Genomic DNA, 22585 nt, shown 5'->3' on the forward strand with positions numbered 1-22585 from the left:
ATTTGATGAAACCTCCAGAAAAATGTTCAACCGTAGTTGGCATAATTTAATGGGTCTGTGATTTGAAAATGGTGACAGTAAAAAGAAAAGACTTGCATTTATATAGCACTTTTCATGACCACCGGATGTCTCAAAGTGCTTTTTGAAATGAGGTCAGTAGGAAATGTGGCAGCCAATTTGTGCACAGCAAGCTCCCACAGGCAGTAGTGTCATAATGACCAGATATTCTGTTTTTGTGATGTTGATTGAGGGATTAAGTATTGAACCACAGACCTGGTCACCCCTGCTCTTTTTATTTGTTAATGGACCAGCATTTCTTGCCCATCCCTAATTGCATTTTTTTTTTAAAAGAGTCAACCACATTGCTGTGGGCCTGGAGTCACATGTAGGCCAGACCAGGTAAGGATGGCAGATTTCCTTCCCTAAAGGGCATTAGTAACCAGATGGGTTTTTACAACAGTCTGCAATGGTTTCATGGTCATCATCAGACTAACAATTCCAGATTTTTATTGAATTCAAATTTCACCATCTGAGAATTACCCTGAGTCTCTGGAATACCAGTCCAGTGAGAATACCACTACACCACCCCCTCCCTCCTCCCCTTCTTGGCAATAGTGCCATGGGATTTCTTGCATCCGCCTAAGCAGGCAGCTGGGGCCTTGGTTTAATGTCTCATCCATAAGATGGGACCTCCAGCAGTAGAGCACTCCCGCAGTACTGCACTGGAGTGTCAGCCTTAATTTTTGCATTCAAGCCCTCAAATGGAGCTTTAACCTTGTGATTCAGAGGCAAGTGTGATGTCACTGAGCAGTAGCAACAATGAAGTATCGGACATGACTCATCAAAACGGAACAACGTGAATTTGGATGATTGCTTGCATCTCCAATCCAATCCAACAACAGTTCCTGCTTTCAAAGGTGGTACTGAGGTTTGATTCTGCACTTTGAGTTACAGAACATGTTGGTTCAAACTGTTTGCATTTGATTGAAATTCAGTCTAAAGCTATTGTTTATAATGCTTTTGCTTCTGTACTGCAGGTCTGATGGTACCAAGCAACCGTTGAACCGCTGTGAGGCTTCCCACCCACACCAATATTTACAGCAGTGCAACATGTCACAGCCGCAGGTAAATCGACCTCCATTCCCAGTTAAATGCACTCATTCTACTTCATTTTTTAGTTGGAAGTTTAAACATCAAGATATCAATTGCACACTGCATGAACCTAGAGATGAATAATGATATAAATCTATTTGTAGTTGATGAGAAACTAGCTGTACGGGCTGAATATAGAAGGACTAGAGGGGAAGTGAAGAAACTAATAAGAAAAGCAAGGAGAGAGCATGAAAAGAGGCTGGCAGTGAACATAAAAGAGAATCCCAAGGTCTTTAATAAATGTCAATAATAAAAGGGTAGTTAGAGTATGGCTGATTAGGGACAAAAAAGGCACTTGCATGTGGAGGAAGGAGAAGTAGTGGAGGTGTTGAACAAGTACCTTGAATCTGTCTTTACAAAGGAAGAAGATGCTACCCAGACCGAGATAAGAGAGGAGGTAACTTGTAAATTCTTCTAGTGTATCATCGAGAGGGAGGTGGTGTTAGAAAAGCTATCTTTACTTAAAATAGATAAGGTACCTGTGCTTGATGAGATGCATCCAAAGGTACTGAGGGAAGTGAGTGGAAATTGCAGAGACTCAAGTGATAATCTTCCATTCCTCCTTAGAAACAGGGAAGGTGCAAGAGGACTGGAGAATGTTACACCCATGTTCCAAAAGGGTTGCCAGGATAAAGCTGGCAACTACAGACCAGTCAGTTTGGCCTCAGTGGTAGGGAAACTTCTGGAAACTATAGTACAGGATAAAATCAATAGTCACTTAGACAAGTGCAGGATATTAAAGAAAGCCAGCATGGATTCATGTTTAACTAACTTGCTGGAGTTTTATGAGGAAGTAACAGAAGTTTGATAAGGGAAATGCTGTTGATGTGTTATGTATGGGTTTTCAAAAGGCATTTGATGCAGTGCCACACAACAGACTTGTGAGCAAAATTCTAGGTAATGAAATAAGGGGAACTTGGATAAGAAATTGACTGAGTGACAGGAAACAGTAATGATAAATGGTTGTTTTCCAGATTGGCAGAAGGTTTGTAACGGAGTTCCTCAGGGGTCAGTGTTGGGAGCCTTGCTCTGCCTGAGGTATATTAATGACCTAGACTGTGGTGTGCAGGGCATGATTTCAAAATTTGCAGATGACACGAAGATTGGAAATGTTGTCAACTGTGATGGGGGATAGTCTTGAACTTGGATTGGGCAGATGAAGTTCAATGCAGAGAAGTGTGAGGTGATTCGTTTTGGCAGGAAAGATATGGTGAGACAGTATAAAATAAAAGGAGAGCCTCTAAAGGAGGTGCAGGGACAGAAGGACCTCTGTGTATATGTACATAGGTCATTAAAGATGGCAGGGCATGTTGAGAGGGTGAGTTAATAAAGCATATGGTATCTTAGGCTTTATTAATAGGGGCATTGAGTACAAGAGTAAGGAGGTCATGTTGAACTTGTATAAGCCACTAGTTAGGCCTCATCTGGAGTACTGCATCCAGTTCTGGGCACCATACTTGAGGAAGAATGTGAAGGCATTGGGGAGAGTACAGAGGAGATTCACAAGAATGTTTAAAGGGATAAAGAACTGTAGCTATGAGGATAGATTGGAGAGTTTGGAACTTGGAGAAAAGGCTGAGAGGAGACTTGATAGAGGTGTACAGGATGCTGAGGGGTATGGCCAGGGTAAACAGTAAGAAACTGTTGCCACTCAAGAGAACATCAAGAGGGCACAGATTTAAAGTAATTGGCAAAAGGAGTAAATGTGATGAGGAAAAAAATTTTCATCCAGAGGATGGTTGGAGTCTGCAACAAACTGCCTGAAAGGGTGGTGGAGGAGGCAGGTTTGATCGAGGTATTCGAAAGGGAATTGGATTGCTACCTGAAGAGAGTGAGTGCAAGGTTACAGGGATAAGGCAGGGGAGTGGGACGAGGTGGAATGCTCTTTCAGAGAGCCAGTAAAGATTTGCTGGGCCGAATGGCTGCCTTCTGAACTGTGATGATACTGTGATGTGGCAATTTGTTTCTCATAACCATACATGCAACAAAACTCACTTAAAGGAAGTATTCGTATTACTGAAGTAAACAATTGTAAACATTTGTGACAGACTGTTTAAAAATATTTTATGGCTTTAGCAGATTAATATGAATGAACTGCTGTGGAATTTTTGTTATGGGGTTGGGTGGTGTGGAGAGCAACATAACACAAATAATCTTTACCATTCACAAAATTGGAACCAAGTTAGCTGTAAGATGTCTTTTACATACAGGGGATTTAGAACATTTGGAATGTTTTTTCCTTAAATGTTGCAATTTTATGCTGTTAAGGGGACCACAGGAAGGCCACACGATTAGCATTTGCTTTGGGTGCTTGAAGCTGTCTTCCTGCTCTCTCACCTTCCCTACTCTTTTTTTAAATTCACCAATTCATAAGAATGAGCTGGTGTGGTATTTTTAATCTGGGGTTGGGAGAGTGTTGAAAACGCAAATGCATAAACAATTTCAGACAGGATGGCATGGATGTTGGACTTTTCCAAAGACGTTGTTTATGGCTGGATCTTCTATAGCATTGTTTCTGCTGGGTGCAACAGTTAAGTTTCTTTACTCCCAATTCACAATTGTAATTCTTTGTTGCCTCACATGTGCTCAATGTGGTGACACGCTCAGTAACAACATCATGAAGCCAGGTAGCTTTGAACTCAGAAGCTCCAGTTGGTAATGAAACTCTTTTATTTTTACATAAGTTTTCCATGACACAGCGCATCATAGAAATTTGCCTATTCAACGTTGCAGCATTTCTTGGGTATCCTGTTAACTTTTAGCAACAGGAATACTTGTCTGGGCATGCTCACCGATAGCCTATCGTGCTTGATGTTTTTATATGTTGGTGGTCATGCTTTTGTTAATCTCCGATGTTTTGGCCTTTACATTGCCTGTTTCTGTCTGTCTGTCGTGCTTTGGAAACTGAAAACCTTCTCTTGTCTTGACACTTCTCCTATCTATAAACGTATAATTGGAAGGTTAAATGGAGCAAAAATTTTGGAAAAAATATTTGAAGGCCAAAAATAAGTGTGCTAAAGGGGCAGTGGAAATCAAGGAAAGAAGGGCAAAAATATTTTGGTGTTTTAATTTTTATTCAAATGCTTATCTCCTACCAACTTTACTCGACCCATGGAAAACTTGGTGGGTCGTATAGTGAGGGAGAAAAGGTTTATAATTTGAGCTTGAACAAATCACTGTGCACTGGATGTGATGTGAGAAAATTAAGCAACACTGGGGAGGGGAAAAGTATCCTGTGTGTAAATGGCATGTAAATAGATAACTGAGTTTAAAAGTTTTTATGCATAACCACAAGGATCATTTTTCATTTTGAACCCTGATTAAAAATTCAGATTCTTGCAAAAATGCAGTAGCACTTTAAATACTGCTGCTGCTTGTAGCTACTCCTACCAGCAGATCCGCTGTCAAAGTATGTCATGCTCGTTTGTCTTACGCCATCCTCACACCTACTAGCTCACCTGCAATCGCTCTGTGATGTCATCATCCAACTATACCTACCTAGTTCAACCCCTCTTTCTGGTGCCCTCCACTTTGCCCTCTAGAAGAGACCTCTGTACCTTTTCAGTTCTGATCAAATGACCAAAACACCGACATTTTCTTTTCTGGATGTCACTTTTTTTAGAGTTTTTTTTTGCTCTTGCAATTTCAAGCAGCTCTTCATTTGACTTTCAATCTGCATATGGAATTTTAAACATGCGTTTCAAAGGGCTCTGTTCTCTTCCACAGACCTGTATTTATTGTTCAGGTTTCTGAGGCATACAGGAAAGTGGAAAGAAAGTAGTAACACTGAGATGTTTTAATTTACGTATCACTTTTACAACAGTGCTGCCTGTTACATAGCAATTTGAATGTGAGAACATTTAAGGGCCCCTGTGCAACATGATCTCGCAGCTCTGTATGAACTCCATACGAAATGGGTTGAATGCTGATTAGATATTGTCTGTTTTGTTCTGCATTAGCAATTTTACATTTTATATCCATTTCGGGTTTTACATTTGATTTTTCCTTTTACCTATGCATGTATCTGCTGTTTGTTATTTTTCTGTGCCCCTTCCCACACCCCAAAGTTACTGCCTGCATTCTGCTTGAGACAGTTCATGTACTAAGAATGACCACATCATACTGCTTTAAACATTGAAGTGGTTCAGCCATTTTACAAAAAATTACAAGTGCAGATTTGGAGCTTAAATGTTAATTTTGTTGAAGGGCAGGCCAGTAAGCATGGCTCAGCTGTATTGAACTGTACAATCAACATTTGCAACTTTTAAACTACAGGGTAGTTGTTAGCTGAGTATTTCATTCTGGCTTCATTGAAATAAATTGAAATAATTAAATTGACTTGGCCTCCTGATTTTCGAAATCCTGGAGTCCAAAACAGATGGTGTTTAAGTTTTAACATGTCATCTAATACATATTCATGAGCTTGTCCTTAATTTATTGCCCTCACGGAAGTGTGGGAGTGACGTGCCTAAATGCAATTTGATTTTGTCAAGTTACATTTTCAAAGTGGCGTGACAAAATCACATTAGCTATTGTCATAGCTATTGTGGAAATCAAAATTGGTGAAGTTTGATGTCTTTCGCAATAAAAAAGGCAAGGAAAACTATTTTGCTGTATCCAATCATTATACTTGAGTTTATTATATGTTTTTCACAACAACCTTTGTGCATGCTTCTTGGAGGAATTTGGAGTACTGAAATCCTAGTCTTTATGATAAATAATGGCTTTTTCTCTTGCAGACGATATGGGCATCAGGCACAGAATGTATAGCCAAATACAACTTCAGTGGCAGCGCAGAACAAGACCTTCCCTTTAACAAAGGCGACGTTCTCACCATTATTTCGGTCACCAAGGTAAAAGTGTTCATCAGTGTTCCCTTGGAAACTAAATGGAACTCCCTCCTTAAATAAGATTTGTTCGTCTGCTAAAATATTTTTGTAATCTAGGAAGTTTCTTTACGTTTATTGAAAACCACATATATTCAAGCTTACATTGTACAATAAAATATGGCTTAAAATGTCTGCTTGATTAACTGCCACGTGCATGTTGTACTTCATGAACCTTCTCCTTCCACAGAAGATGTGCAGGAAAGGGAAGAAAAAATCCAAGGAGCAGTTGAACAAGTGCATCATGCAATGATTTTATCATCCAAAGCCATTTCTAAGGATTTGGTTAACATGCAGTAGCCATTTCCAGATTCTTTTACTCTAACATAATATGAATTCACAGCCCCCTTCTATAGCATCGGTTTTGAATGCTATTACTACTACAGTAGATCTTGAGCTGATTGTACCAATATATGTACAACTTTATTAAATAGGTCTACTCATTTCTTTGTAATATATAAACTTCTTTGGTTTTCAGTACTTTTCCAAATAAGTTTTGTGATGCAATGCTTTAAGGGAAGGGAATTATGTTAATTTGCCAAAAATTGCATCTTTTTAAATTCACTTTGTGCCTATTGCTGTCACTGGGCACTTCCAGTTTGTTTTCTCTCCTAATTCTGTTTTGCCATTTTTAGGATCCAAACTGGTACAAAGCAAAGAGCAAAATTGGCAAAGAAGGTATCATCCCTGCAAACTATGTTCAGAAGAGAGAAGGAGTCAAATCTGGTGCAAAGCTCAGCCTCATGCCGTAAGTAGATGCTTTGGTGCTTTAACCACTGATCACAGAAAACAAAAATACTATTGATGTGAAACTGATGCCATATTGTTCCTGTTATTTCCCTCCAAAATTTGGGGCAAAGAAGCAAAGGGAGAATTCTCTCAAAATATTACTGGGAATATTTAAATATACAATCATCCTAATTCAGGGGCATTCTGTGGCCTCTGAGTGTGTTTGAATCAGCCAATTGATTTAGACTGGAGCTGTCAAACTAAATTCATATTGTAGGCCTGATGTTGGCCATTTGGACACACTGCAATAGAAATTTGTATGGATTTCGTCTGGGTGTTAAACAAACACAACACACAGCAATTTCTTGATATGCATTGCATTGTGGGTGTCTGTTTGCTGTTCTGCCCCTCCAAACTTATGCTGCCAAATCTTGCACATGAAGCGACTTGGCATTGATGCAGAAGGGATGGTGCAATTATACTGATGATGAGGCTAATTTGCTTGGTGGTAGAGAGAAAGAGAGCGAGAGATGCAGTTGCCCTCAAGGCAGCTGATCTTATTTGTCTTCAGTTTTGTGTTTGTTGATGGACAGCTGTAGCTTTCCTACCGATTAATGTTTGGCTGGTTCTACTGTTCCCGTGGTTCACACACGCAGCAGTTGCATTTCTCAGTTATTATCAGCTTATTAACTCTAGTTTGTAGAAAAATAAACAGCCATTACCACAGTTTTTTAGTGCACGAGTCTTGAACTTATTTTTATTAATTACTATTAATTCTGTAGAGATTGTCTTAGAATGACAAAAACTTAACGTGATGCAATGTTAGAGTGCTTTTGAGATTGTGGTTTAGATTTATCTCTTAGTGGCCATTCAGCCTTAATTTGGGGATAAGGAAGAATGGTTCACTCCCAAGCAAGGCTGAGGAAGGAATCTCCGGGGTTGGGGGTGGGGAAGAAGGTTTGAGATGTATCTTGGGAAAATTTGTTAAGCAAGTGGTTCAGTGAGTATTGATGATGTAGTGTAGGCAATCCATCTATTATTCTCCCCTTGTCACAAGGACAGCCAGAATTGATTTTGGGGAAGGGGTGCTATTGTTTTCATTCAGCTAGCTTTTAAGAGTTCGAATTATGCCATTAAGCTGACAAATATACCATAAAACTAATTACTAGGCTGCAGGGCCAGATCCTTTCTGTTGTAATAGCTACTCTGAGTGAGATGTTGCAATTGATTTTTTTGGTATTTGCCTAGCACTGACTGCAGTTTGAAGGGGAAACATATCTTTTGTTTGCCTTGTGCGCTAGTTTTTAATAGATTAAATATCAGATCCATGTGCTCTTTATGTAATGTGATACTATATCCAAAAGACCTTCCATAACTCTTGTTTTTGTGAATGATTTGTGAGCAGTGTGATACAAAAGTTTATGTTCCATTTGGAGAGGATAAAATGCTTATCTGCATTCTGAAACATTTGTTGCCATTCAATTTCAAAAATGCAAATCCCATCTCAGTCAGTTAACATTTTAAATGGAGTGCTTACTGTATGTGACTTTCATGAAAGGGAACTTCTTCATGGATTCTTCTCAATGAAAGAACAAAACTAGCCTAAATTTATAGCTGCATTCCTTAATAACTCAGCTAAAAAATTAAAGTTGAAACAGCATGATATTCCTGACCAGCTTCTCAAAAGGTATTTGCTTTTAGTCTATGCGCATAATTGAGTAATTCCTTACATTTTTTTGCATGACATTACCCTTCTAATGCAAATTACAATTGCTACAGCAGCTGAACTTCAGTTATTAGCTCGTTTGCCAATGCACAGAATGCTTTTCCCTGCCTCCAACCCCCAAAGTGTGCTAAATAATTGAATATATCAAATAAATATGTAGGGAACTGATAATCATCTTTTGATGCTAGTGGCACAAAATATAATAGCTGCTGGCAGTAATTTTAGGTCCAGGAGACTCATTTGTAATGGAATATGCCCCTTTTAAAATATTCATATGCTGTTACAATGCTAAGTGTCTAACGTCTCCTAGTTTTTCAGATAATTCCAGTAGCCTTGAATTGGCATTGAATTTGTACACTTGCATGCCTTGGCTGGCCAGAAGAATAATGGGGTAGTTGAGCCTAGTGTGGCACAAATTTCAGTAGCTGAGGTAGGGGTGGTTGATGTTGTGGGGTGGAAAGTAGGTGCTTTTTGTATGGAAAAAATGTGGGGTCACTTAAGGCACTGAGCTGGCTACTGTATGGTTTGACCTGAGGCAATTACCAGAGAGAAATATGGAACCAGCGGGTGTAGGTTTGTGGTAATGGCTGAAAATTGTGATTATTTTTTTTTGTCTTTTGGAACATTTAACTGGAGGAAATAATGGCTCCTCCAAGCCTGGACTTCGGGAAAGGAGCCTGACAACACAATTAATGGAGAGATCATGCTAGGTGGTCAAGAAGTGGAACTGGATGTTGTCTACAAATATCTGGATGCTGCCCCCATGTGTGCGGATGATGCTGACGAACAGCTTGTGAATGAAGAATAGTAGGGGACCAAAGTTTAATCTTTGGACTTTGAGTGCTAATGCAGAAGTGGCAATAGAAACCAATGCTCGATGCTCTTGCTACAGTTAGCTAGGTAAAAGTGGAACAAAAGGCAGTCTGAACAAGAGAGGAGAGTAAATAAAGAAGGATTGCTGGTCTTTTTTATTTGTTCATGGATGTGGACGTCACTGGCCAGTTAGACCATTTCACAGGGCATTTTAAGAGTCAACCACATTGCTGGTGGGCCTGGAGTCACATGTAGGCCAGTCCAGATTTTCCTCCCTAAAGCACATTAGTGAACCAGATGGGTTTTTACAACAATTGACAATGGTTTCGTGTTCATCATCAGACTTTTAATTCCAGGTTTTTATTGAATTCAAGTTTCACCATCTGCCGTGGTGGGAATAGAACCCAGGCCCCCAAAGCACTACCCTGGGTTTCTGGAACACTAGTCCAGTGACAATACCACTATGCCGCTGCCTCCCTTTTGTGTCAAAGACTACGCAGGGTTGAGGAAGGAAATGGCATCACAGTCAAAATCATGGTCAAAAAGCATCCAATTTGTGACGTGGTTTGGGCTTTTGTTGTTGTGGCGAGGGATGGAATCCAGATTGGAGAGATTTAAACATGGAGTTGAAGGAAGCATGGGCACCAATTTGGCAAAAATTCCATTGTGTTAAGGGAAGATGGGGGTGTAATTTGCAAGGATTGATAAGTTGCAAATTTTTAATTTTAAAGCAGGGGAATGATGGTGGTTTTGAAAGGGAGGAAGGCTGTTCCTGAGAGGAAGTCATTTCCCTTGTCAGCTAGCGTGATGACGAGGGCATTGGCTTGGAAGGATAGGGAAAGAGGAGGAGACACATCAGAGATACATTGTGTAATTTATTCTTTAGCTTTTTATAGTACAGAAATATAATCACCAACTTGTGTATACATTGTCATCAGACTTGAAATAAAACAACGTTGCTCTGTAACAACTTAGATTTAGATAGCACATTTAACACAGTAAAACATCCAAGGCACTTAATGAGTGATGAAAAGAAACAAAAGATCTGTTCCCTGTTTAAGGTACACCAAACAAATAGCCTCTATGTGGTGCTGTAATGCTTAGGCCACTGCTGCCTCCTTCTCAGTTTGGCTCAGCACCTTAGTCCAATTCATTTTTATTTAATTCAAAAATAAGTGCATTCTTTGGTAAATCTTCTATGAATTCGCAGAAAATTTCATAGTGGATTTCTGTGGCTTGACTGTCGCATAACATACTGCAAAACTGCAGCAACAACTTGTATCAAAATTTCAGTCATTCTCATATTTTGCTACTTTTAAAATACAAGACAGCACTAAATGAGCTTAATAAAACTGAATCTATTTAAATTACTGAGTTAGGAATTGGAGAAGTGCAGTGTATTTCACTATAGTAGTTAACTTGTGCAAGGGAAAAGAAATAGAGTAGTTATTGTCCACTCTCAGGTTTAAGTAGCCTCCATGACTGGAGGATGTTCCTCCAACTTCAGCTATTGGAACAGGTCAAATACAGGATGGTGTGGAGAGGCAAGAAAAGGGAAGGGGACATTTAAAGGGCTGCATTAAACAAAAATAATTTGGTGACAGCATTACTTCAGCACCCAAGAATAAGCTCATGCAAAGATGATTTTTTTCTTCTTAACCTGTGTCCAAATAGTTAATGGAGAACATCTGGTTAGAGGTCAGTGGTGAAAACAATTGGATTTCACTCTCCATCATTTGCCCTGTTTTAATATTGCTTTTTGATTTATGTTACTTATCTATTGCAGCTGGTTTCATGGAAAAATTACTCGTGAACAAGCAGAGCGGCTCCTGTATCCTCCTGAAGATGGTTTATATTTGGTACGAGAAAGTACCAACTATCCTGGGGACTACACACTGTGTGTGAGCTGTAGTGGGAAGGTGGAACATTACAGAATCATTTATTCTTCCAGCAAACTCAGCATTGATGAGGAAGCCTACTTTGACAACCTGATGCAATTAGTAGAGGTTAGCTTGATTTTAATTTTTTTGTTTGGTTTTGTTTTCAGCTCTGTGCTTTGTGGGCCCAGTCTGCTTTTTAGAATAATATAATTTTTGTGTCACTCCAACATTTAAGTATTTCATGGGCAATCTTTAAAATATGCCTGTAGTAGTGACTATTTCAGCATTATTATAAAATTAAAATTTGAGTATGATAAACTAGAGTTATTAAACCAGAGGTAATGCAGAAGCTCTTTCTAGCATGTAATAAACCTTTTTTTCAACTATTTTGAAGTATTGAAACTTGTTTCGGTCAGATAAAAACAAGTTTAGATCCACTGTGCCACACCTAGCAAATTCGCTATTCTTAACCAATTGACTTGCAGTCTGTCTCGCATTGGCAGATTTGAATGTGCTTTGTGTCTAAAAAAAAATTGCCTCAAGATGTTTCTGTATGCACCTAAAGTAAGTTTTTCATTTTTCCTCAAATACCAATGTTGGCCACTGTATGGAATTGAAATGGCAAGAGTAGCTTTTTTTAAATTTAGTGTCTGATATTTGTGTTTATGTGAAATCCTTATTGGTTCATTCTGTTCACCAAATGTACTAGCTCTGTATCCCACGTGTGAATGTAATATTTGGGTTGAAACAACTTTCTGAATTCAAGATTTCTGTGGCCTGTATTTCCCAAGTGGGCTGTAAATGGCAGGCAACTTTTTTTGTACAATATTGTCACAAGCAGTGATTTCTGTCTGTGGACTAATTCATGCTTCAGTTGTTGGGAGGAAATGCATGTCAGACAGACGGTTAAATATTATTTTTAAAATTCTTCTACCTTGTGAGAATGCATTTTTGATGACATTTTGCATCTATGAAAACTCTCTACTGGCCTGGTTTTATAAAGCTATTATAGATTAAGAATGTATAATAAAATACATGCTTTTGCAAAGTTCTTCATTGGCAAGTATGGTTCAGTTTTGACCCATTCCTGTACATAAGGGTTGACTGAATTTAAAATTTGGGGAAATTTTCTGTTCTTTTATTCAGCGTCCATATACAAGTGAATAGTCATTCAACCAATTGTGCATTACTGCTTCACTCAAAATTGGACCACTTTGCTCAGGGATGAATTCCAATCCATGTGGAGTTTTGTTCCAAATCTCCCGAGTGAATTACTGCTTGTTGATGGAGCTCTATCACCTAGAACAGAGGTCTGCAGCTTGCAGCTCTGGAGCTGCATCTCATTTGTGGCTCCCAACCTTTTCCAGTTGGATTGCATTAACATTGAAAAAAGATGATTTTTTAAAAAATTAAGTCAAGAAGATAATGAGGTGTGTTTTTATTGTCGGGATGAAAGGCTTGTCATCATGCTGGACTTCACAGGTTTGAATGATTGTTTTAAAGAAAAACATCACTGTGCTCTAATTAAATGTGTTTGAGTGATTTAGATAGTGCCTTTTGATTTGAGCAACAAGTTTTATGGTTGCAACCATTAATATAGCTGAAATAATTTATTCTGAATATGTTATTAGAGGCTTTTTCAATCATATCAATAGCTGGAAAGTGTAATTCTACATGATTTAAGTTAAAGTTTGTTTTAAAGATGGTTATTGATAAAATTATAGTTTTAAATGTCAAACATAGTTTGGAGTTGGAGCTATTTTAATTTCAAACTTTTTCTATTGACACATTCAACTTGTTTTATTAATTATATTCATTATATATGCAATTTATGTATTCTACCAGAGGCATTTAGCAATTTGCCAAGTTTATAAATGTCAAATTTTCACCTTGTAGTTCCCAATAGTTTTTATTTTGGGCAAATTTTTTTTAAAAGGCTATTGGGTAAAAAAAAGGCTGTTGACTGCTGACGTAGAAGAAAAAGGCCAAGTTCCTGAACCTGCAAGATTCTCCCCAATTTGCATACTATCCTGACTTGAAACTTTATCACTGTTCCTTCATTCTTGTTGGGTCAGAATCTTGGAGCTTCCTCCCAGCAACACCAAGGGTGTAACTTCACCATACAGGCTGCAATGGCATAAGGGTGATTAGGGATGCACTGTATTTGATAGCTTTGCCAGTGGCACCTACATCCCATGAATGAATAAATAAATAAAAACCTAACTGAAAGGTTAGCAAGATTCTTTTACAAGAGCCATGACCAGTCAGCCTTAACTCTTGAAGACCTGCACTGCTGGAAGAGGAAGCCTCTGTTTCCTCTTAGCCAGAATCATTTACAAGACTGTGAAAGGAATTAGTGTCATCGTGCTTTCTCGAACAAGAGACTGATACAAACTGAGCCATCTCCCACACCTCCCAGATCCTTATTTGATGCAATGGTTGACTGCTATAGCTAGAGAGCGACACAGGTTGTAGTGAAGCTTAGCGTCTGTGTTTGACATCTTGGCTCAAGGTAAATCAGGCTAATTTGCCCTTTATTGGTGCAACTAAACTCATATATCTTGGCTTCCACCTTTTAAAAGCCTATAGTAAATTGAAAAGGTTTATCTGTTTACACTAGTATCAGGCTTATACCCTCACCGAGGTGCGACTTTCTGGCTAATTGCTTTAGTGCTATTAATTGGGTGCATTCACTGAACTTGTTCAGTGAGGAACCATGGCCATATGAGCTATCATCTGCTTTTAGCAGGAAATTTAATTTTAACAATGTTTAAATTGCTGGGCTTGTGGAAAGTTAGATGATTTTGGGTGAATTTTGTTAAATGCCTTCAGTCTTGTTAACTTCTATGAAAGCTGCACGTACCTGCGATTTTAAAATCCCTTGCACTTCACTGTCATTTTATCCATGCATGGGGAAATGTATCATGAACACCATGCTTTGATATTTGCAGTTCATCTAGTTTGGCCCATAGTAAGTCATGATACGGCATGTGCCATTTTTATTTAAAAAACACTCAAGTTCCATTTTGGAGAAGTATTGGTGAAATTCAAATCATCACAACTTTTATTGCCACTGAAAAGAAGTGTTGCTTTGTTCATTTTTCCTGAGCTTTAGGCTTCTAAATAGGTAACCTGGACTGGTAAACACTTTCTATCATTTAGTTCTTACAGGAACAAAACTTCATGTAAACCAGTTACTCAGCAGCTAGCATCAACTTTCCTTGTAAAATTGTTTCTTTCTTATAATAATTATCTCTGGCTCAGCAGGTTGGCAGCTTCTGCACAAAGCTGGAAGAGCACTATTTTGGAGATGTGTGTGTCTTTACTAAACATTCAATTTAAGGCGACAAGTGGATTGGTGTCGCTATGGTGAAAATTGCTTTAGGTTTTTAACTCAGTTCCTTCTTGCACTGCAATGATGATTCATTTTTTAAAGAAAGTTGAACAGATATGGGGAAATGTGATTATATTTTCACTGAAGCTGTCTGTAGTCACAAAACTACAATGTAGTTCATGATGTGTTCTTGTGTATATATTTTTTTAAATGGCCTAGGAAGAGCATCAGTCAGTAAGTTGGTCCCCAGAATAGTGCACTATACAGATATAACTTGAGCTTGATTTGTGACCCTTCGCATTATGCAAAATTATTTGAAGGATGCCAACTGCTTTTCTCAGGCTGAGTCATGACAGCTGTGAACCATGTTGTGTGGAGTGACAGCCCAAAGAGCATGTTCTTTTTGGTTGCTTCAAAGATTCTCTCCAATTTTTGGTTGAGGAATTAGTGTTGATTTAGTGTGCTGATGACTGAAAGTTGTCAGTTGTGAAAATAACCTATGACAGCTATAGTAAATTTAAATGCCTTTTCCAAATAGTTATAGCATGTTGAATGTGGTGCTTATGGATGCACAACTGCTTGTGGTTCAATGGAAGAAATACTAGATTGCAAATGCCAGTATAACTCAAATTCTCTTGTCACCAGGTTCGAGATAATGCCATATCTTTTTCATTTACCAGTTCTGAAAGCTGTTTTACTCATTCTGGATAGAATGATTTTTGGATATGTAACTAAGAATCAGCTGCTAACTAATTTTTGATTTTTAAACACAGACTTGTGTCTCACATTGATAGTTCTCACTGCTTGTAGATCAGGAGCTCTGTGCTGAGTGGAGCTTGTTTACACCTTATTCACTAACAAGTAATTTCTGCAAAATAATAGTCTTTCTGATTGGTTCTGTTGTGTTGTGAAAAAGATTATTTAAATAAATTTACCTTAAGCTTAAAAAAAATCTCTGACCGATTGCAGACTCGGAACTAGTTCTGTTGTTCTTGGAGTGTTAAGAGGAGAGAGTGCTTTCTGTTAAATAAAATATTTCTCCACTCCTCTTTCAAGGCGCGGCAGAAGAAATACTATACCTGGGCTGAGGGTGCAGCCAGATAATCTGCTCCCACCCTCCCTGTGTCACTCCCTCAGTAATTGGCTGTGTAAAAGCATGCCACTGCCCTTACCCTCCTGCATGTCTCCCACTCAGAAAAATCATGCAAACAAGGATTTGTCACTGGAGTTTGTGGAATCCTATTGAGCAGCCTGCTAGTGATGGAAAAGTGTTCCAAGTTTTAAAATAACACTGGGCATTGTACGCTGCTAAATTAGCAGAATTTTGTGATAACTAGAGATAAAAAGTCACACAGCTGTTTCCATATTTGATATGTTTATTGCCACTTGGGGGCTGAGAATTTCAGATGCATCAATTTATGTGCAAGACAGGGTAGGTGATTTGGCACTCATTTCTGTGTCACAAGCTCTGCTTGTGCCTATGTTTCACTTGTTTTGCAGTGAAAGATGCAAAATGCTGACTATCAGTAATTGAAAAACACCCAGATATTTAGGTGGGTACAGCGAAAGCAAGTTCTGCAATGATTTGCAGAACTGATAACTTGAAATGTGCTTTCAGAATGTTAATTCACTTCAGCTATCAATGTGGAATTGCAGATAATGAAGCTTAAATATGGCTTCAAGTGTTCACAGTTTAACTAGTCAGAAGTTTCAAAGAAAGGAAGAAAGTTAGTTTCTGGCATAGATCTGCATCAGAATTGGCCTGCTGAGGGTCATTGGCCTGCTGAGGGACATTGGCGTATTTAATGGTAGAGAAGGGGGGTCTAGGCTGCTGGCTGGAGAGCCAGCGAGCACCCATCAATTGCCTTTTTTGGGGAAGGCTTGCCAAATTAATTGCCAGTCAGGCACTTGGCAGCGACAGGCCTTCCCTGGGATCAAAGACACCCCCCCACCCCAGGCCAATCAGATGCCAGTAGCTCTCATCGATCGGCAGTACTGCCAGGGAGGTGGTGGCTGCTGCCAGTAATATATATACCTGAGGCCTAGGATCACCATTGATCCAGGCTACAGGTGAATGATGGTGGGAGGCATGGGTCCCTGAGTGGGTCATGGGGGAGTGGGCGAGAGAGGGTGGTCAACAGCAAGGGCAGTGAGTAGCTGTGTGTGCTTCCCCCCTTCCCAATGCTGTTGCTCTGTGCCACAATTTTGCAAATCTTTCTCCATTTAAATAATATGTCATTGATGATTTATATGGATGAATATCAACGGCAGCTGGTGGAGACTCTTACATGGGCAATTAATGCCCACTTAATGGCCTCAATTGGTGGCAAGGCAGGAGGGCCATCCACATGCCTTCCTGCCACCTATTTAATTGGGGCATTGGTGGAAGGTGGTGGGGTCCTCACCTGCCAACTTTCTGCCTGATTAAATGCCCCTGCTGCCAAACTTGCCAAGGGAGAGGGCATTAAACTCTACCCTATGTGTGAAGTGCAAATGTCTTTTTTTCCATACAGATGCTGCCAGACTTGTGTTTCTAGCATTTTCTGTTTGCGATTTCCAGCACCTAGGATACTTCTATTTTTGTAGAAACTCCAGGCTTTCTTCATCTGCATTTAACTAGCACTTAAAATTAATCAACATTTAGTTCCAGTTGTATTAAAGATGAATTATTTCTACTCTGCCAATTGAATCAAATAAGGCCTTTACAAAAAAGGATATAGTTTCATTATTAATGCAGAACAGGTGGTGTAAATATATATGGCTAAGTCAGAACGTTGTCTGTCTATTTCAAGGAAATAGTAAGAATATTTTTCTTGTGAAACGATAATTGAATGGCAGTTTTTCTTGCTACAAAAAGTTGTGTTTTTTGTTGTGATATTAGTCAGTGAGTTCAAAGTTGAACTCCTTGGATTTTCCATTATCTCAACATTTATCTAAATGCTGAGGCAGTGCTTAATAATAGTAGCAAATATAGGGCAATTGCGCTCTAAATCAAAGTGTAGTAGTGCTCAATTGCAGAGCTGGGCCTGAAGTATGTGTATGGGGCAAATAAGCAACTGCAGCTTGAGAAACAGTTGTACAGAAAACATAAATACTTAACATCTCTGGTAAAAGTAAGGAAAATCCTAAGATATTCTATAAGTATGTCAATGGGAAGAGAATAACGAGGGGAAGAGTAGGGACCAAGAGGGCAATCTATGGGTGGAGCCAGAGGACATCGGTAGAGTGTTGAACGAATACTTCTCATCCGTCTTCACCCAAGAGGATGAGGATGAAGGTATCGAAATCAGTGGGAGAGACTGCGAGGTTCTTGAGCAAATTGATATTGGGAGTGACAAGGTATTGGAGGTTTTGGCAGGCTTAAAAGTGGACAAATCTCCAGGTCCGGATGATTTGTGCCCCAGGCTGCTGAGGGAGGTAAGGGAGGAGATTGCAGGGGCTCTGGCCCAAAGTTTTAATTCCTCTATGGCCACAGGAGAGGTGCCAGAGCACTGGAGAACAGCTAATGTGGTTCCGCTATTTAAGAAGGGTTGTAGAAATAAGCCAGGGAACTACAGACCAGTGAGTCTCATGTCAGTGATAGGGAAACTTTTGGAGAAAATTCTGAAGAAGAGAATCTATCTCCACTAGGAGAGGCAAGGTTTGACCAGGGATAGTCAGCATGGCTTTGTCAGAGGGAGGTCATGCCTAACAAATTTGACTGAATTTTTTGAGGAGGTGACCAGGGGTGTAGATGAGGGTAGTGCAGTTGAAGTAGTTTATATGGATTTCAGCAAAGCCTTTGACAAGGTCCCACATGGGAGACTTATAAAGAAGGCAAGTGCACATGGGATACAGGGTAATTTGATAAGATGGATTCAAAATTGGCTTAGTCGTAGGAGACAGAGGGTGACGACAGAAGGATGCTTTAGTGACTGGAAGCCAGTGTCCAGTGGATCTATGCTGGGTCTCCTATTATTCGTCATTTATATAAATGACATAGATGACTACGTGGGGGGTAGGATTAGTAAGTTTGCGGATGATTGGCCGGGTGGTTAACAGTGGGGTTGAGGGTCTTGGGCTACAGGAAGATATAGACGGGATGGTTAAATGGGCAGATAAGTGGTAGATGGAATTTAACCCTGAAAAGTGAGAGGTGATACACTTTGGAAGAAGTAATTTGACAAAGTATTCAATGAACGGCATGACGCTAGGAAGTTCTGAGGAACAAAGGGACCTTGGCGTGTGTGTCCATGGATCTCTGAAGGCGGAGGGGCATGTTAGTGGGGTGGTGAAAAAGGCATATGGAACACTTGCCTTTATCAGTCGAGGCATAGATTACAAAAGTAGGGAGGTCATGCCGGAGTTGTATAGAACTTTGGTGAGGCCACAGCTGGGGTACTGTGTGCAGTTCTGGTTGCCACATTATCGGAAGGATATGATTGCACTGGAGGGGGTGCAGAGGAGATTCACCAGGATGTTGCCTGGGATGAAACATATAAGTTATGAAGAGAGGTTGGATAGACTTGGGTTGTTTTTGTTGGAGCAGAGAAGACTGAGGGCGACCTGATAGAGGTGTACAAGATTATGAAGGGCATGGACAGGGTGGATAGAGAGCAGCTGTTCCCCTTAGTTGAAGGGTCAGTCATGAGGGGACATAAGTTCAAGGTGAGGGGCAGGAGGTTTAGGGGGAATGTGAGGAAAAACTTTTTTACCCAGAGGGTGGTGACGGTCTGGAATGCACTGCCTGGGAGGGTGGTGGAGGCGGGTTGCCTCACATCCTTTAAAAAGTGTCTGGATGAGCATTTGGCACGTCATAACATTCAAGGCAATGGGCCAAGTGCTGGTAAATGGGGTTAGGTAGGTAGGTCAGGTGTTTCTCACATGTCGGTGCAGACTCGATGGGCCAAAGGGCCTCTTCTGCACTCTGTGATTCATGCTGGCTACGCTTCGGTTTATGTCAGATTAACCACTACGTTGCAATGTTGTACACTTGGGGATAACAGGGCACCAGCAAATAAAACTGCAGGGATGCATCGTCTTTGTGGCAAGCAGCATGTGATGGGTTATTGCAACGAGGCCAGTGGCAACTTGCTGACTTGTAGGCACCCGATCAAAACATGTAGGTGTACTGGTAGTTGAAGTAGTGGCTGAATTGAGATCAGTACTGTAGCTTTTGGGTTATAAATTGTTGTCTTTGGCTGTTCGCATTGCATTCATGGTTTTCTTTTTTGGGAGATTATTTATAACGTCAAAACATGCTTAAAGTTTTGAAGGAAATTAATGGGTTTGTTGGAACTTCGGTTCCATTTTAAACTTAACTTTTCAAGCTAAGTAGCAACAATTTTTAAAAAAATGAACAACTTTGTATTTTTTGTTGAGAAAATGCTTCTAGGATTCATCTTGCAACAAAGCTTTAAATTTCACCTATTGGTCATACCACTGGTAGAATGGTCAAATCAAGATGCTAACTGAGTAAAGACCCTGCTGCAATGACAACAGAATTTTTACCCAGTTAAGCGTATGCCTAAGGAACCTTGTCTTTGTTCTCACTCCCTGGTGGCAAAACCTTATGCCCTTTGCCACATTTTCGTCATACATTATGAAGTGGAAAATGTCTGTTGTAAATTTTAAGATGCACATTTACAATAGCACTTCCTGTGTGAACTTGTCAGAGTATGATTATAAACCCACTATCCAGTATTGTCACTATAACACCTCAGTCTTATCAGCTTCCCCTGCAGGTGAATGCCGAGACTCCAACTAACTCTACTTAGTTTTGTTGTTTCAGTTTTAATATCAAATCAAGATATAATACAAAAATAAGGAAAACATACAACTTGAGAACGGTGACTCAATTACCATTGAGTACACCTGTACGCCCTACCCCAGTTATCTCTGATCTCTTACCGTGTTTGACCTGAAGTGACACACTTTTGATACCAATGCACATTGCCAGAGGAGATCGACTAATATTCCTTGGAAGCTGATCCCTTGGAAGTAGTGTTAGCTTGGTTATAAAATTAATTCCAGACACACTTTGAAACTACTTGCAGCTGTTCTCTCATTCAGTCAGAACCAGGAACAAGATGAAGTGCAGGACAGGAAGTTTTGCCTTTAAATCATTCTCTCTGCACACCAAGTGATATTTCTGTCCTCCTGCTTTCTTACCCCATCCACTGTGCCAAAATTTCACCTTTTCCAGTGACATGACAGCAATTTTCAGAGCTGATTATTCAAGTAACAAAGGATGTCTTCCTCTTAAAGCACCAACTATGATTCCGCCTTGGTATAAAAGACCATTCTTTATTCATGGTTCTCTGACTATACACAAAGACTCTTTGAACTTTAGTCCACTGTATGGACCTAAGCATAGATGGTAGTTTGCTAAAAATGTAAAATTTCACTTACCACAGTGATGACTTGTTAACTTCCAAAAGCTGTAGTAGTGTGAATGCTCATTGACCTCTGTCATAGAAATAGTTGAATATTTAGCACAGTAACTGAAATGGACCTGCCCTTTTGTCTTGTCTCTTCAGTCTTGTGTGCATTCAGATTAATCTTTGTACAGAATGTGAAAAATTAGCCACATTTGCTAATACCAACAGTGCAAACAGGTGTAACTGGTTTCAATGGAAATACACGTCTCTTCATCCGTCCTCTGAAAATATCAGAGTTGGTAAGCCTGCTTTCACAGTGTGGAAGATTGGTACTACCGAGACGATGACTTTTAATCTTCTCGTTCCCTCCAAGTAGTTAGCATTGATGTACATGAGGTATGTGCTTCTGGTGCATCCTATGTTTAGCTACATCTGACATTTGGAACATCATTTGTAATCTTTTGCAAGTGCACAGGCACTGAGAAGGTTCTGTGAATTTTACCATTTTTTTGTCCATGAAGGTAATCATACTAACTATAATGATTTAACTTATGAACCATGGGTATTAGATTTCTCAATTGTCACCCTGTAAATCAGGGCATGACTGTATTTGGAAAGACTGTACTTCGCCATAAATAATGTTACCAGTCACACACATTTTCAGTCCAAGCTAATAGCTGCGGGAATATCAATTTTGACGTGTGTATACAAGTTCACTTCTTGACAATTTCAAATTGCCTCATCAAGCTAGGGGTTGCAAGTTCAAGGCCTGGTAAATAATGGTGGTCAAGATCAGGATATGGAGGAGAGAGCCCAAGGATTGCACATGCAATGAATCAGAAATAACGTGAAACACGAGTGAGGCAGAAGTCATGGTGGAGAGAAGGTGAAGATAAATTAGACAATTCAAGCAAGCCTGGGGCATGAGGCAGCATTGCAAAAAAGGGACAGAAATAGTAATGACATGATATTTGTTTTTGTACAGAGTGCTGTGCCCTAGTACCAGTTTGGCTTGTTTGATGGAATGCCATTTGCAATGGGCTTATTAGAATAGTATTTTTTCAAGCATCATTTTAGTCAAACGACAATCTTTTGTTATTTTAAAGGAAGTGCAAAACAAAGCGTTTGTGTTTACTTCTATTCATTCATGGAATGTGGACCCACTGGCAAGGTGAACGTTTATTGCCCATCCCTAATTAGCCTTGATAAGTTGGTTCAAGCTGCCTTGGACTACTTAGGTACAGTGCTGGTAAATAAGCAGTTCCAGGATTTTAACCCAGCAATCTGCTGTTTAATAATAGCTGAAAGGCTACTACTACAGGCTTTTACAATCTGACTGCTGCATCTTTCAATCTTTTCTTAAAAATGTTGTGCATGGTGAGGACTTTTGGTCTGGCATTACTTAATGCACCTTGATAGATGCAGTTTTGGGACTTGCATGCTCTTGAGTTTCTTATCTCCATTCCATTGCAGTGGAGCAGTACAGAGCAGGCATTTTTCCACTGGGTGCAGGAAGTAACCTGGTCGAATATCTCTACCGATGCATTGCTGACGGTTCGCTTTCTGGCACCCCCCCCCCCGGTCTCCCAAACCCCCACAATTGGCTGGAGATGGTATACGACTGGAAAACTGGAAAGCAAGCTTAGTGTTCCTTAATGTGTTGCTGTGTGCCTTGAGAAATGTAATTCCTTATCTGGTGACCTGTG

At 39.8% G+C, this 22585-nt stretch overlaps 1 protein-coding gene across 3 annotated transcripts in view; it reads left to right on the forward strand.

Annotated features, from left to right (window-relative positions):
- Positions 1-22585, forward strand: part of LOC144669978 (tyrosine-protein kinase CSK) — a 128286-nt gene that overhangs the window by 86410 nt on the left and 19291 nt on the right. For all 3 annotated transcript variants that reach the window (XM_078532279.1, XM_078532278.1, XM_078532280.1), the window contains 4 exons: positions 1038-1125; positions 5892-6005; positions 6674-6786; positions 11093-11312. In XM_078532279.1, the coding sequence (XP_078388405.1) occupies positions 1111-1125; positions 5892-6005; positions 6674-6786; positions 11093-11312 (462 nt within the window). In that variant the 5' untranslated portion in view covers positions 1038-1110. The remainder of the gene's footprint in view (positions 1-1037; positions 1126-5891; positions 6006-6673; positions 6787-11092; positions 11313-22585) is intronic.

This window comes from Cetorhinus maximus, chromosome 30 (assembly GCF_964194155.1).
Source record: "Cetorhinus maximus chromosome 30, sCetMax3.hap1.1, whole genome shotgun sequence".
NCBI lineage: Eukaryota > Metazoa > Chordata > Chondrichthyes > Lamniformes > Cetorhinidae > Cetorhinus > Cetorhinus maximus.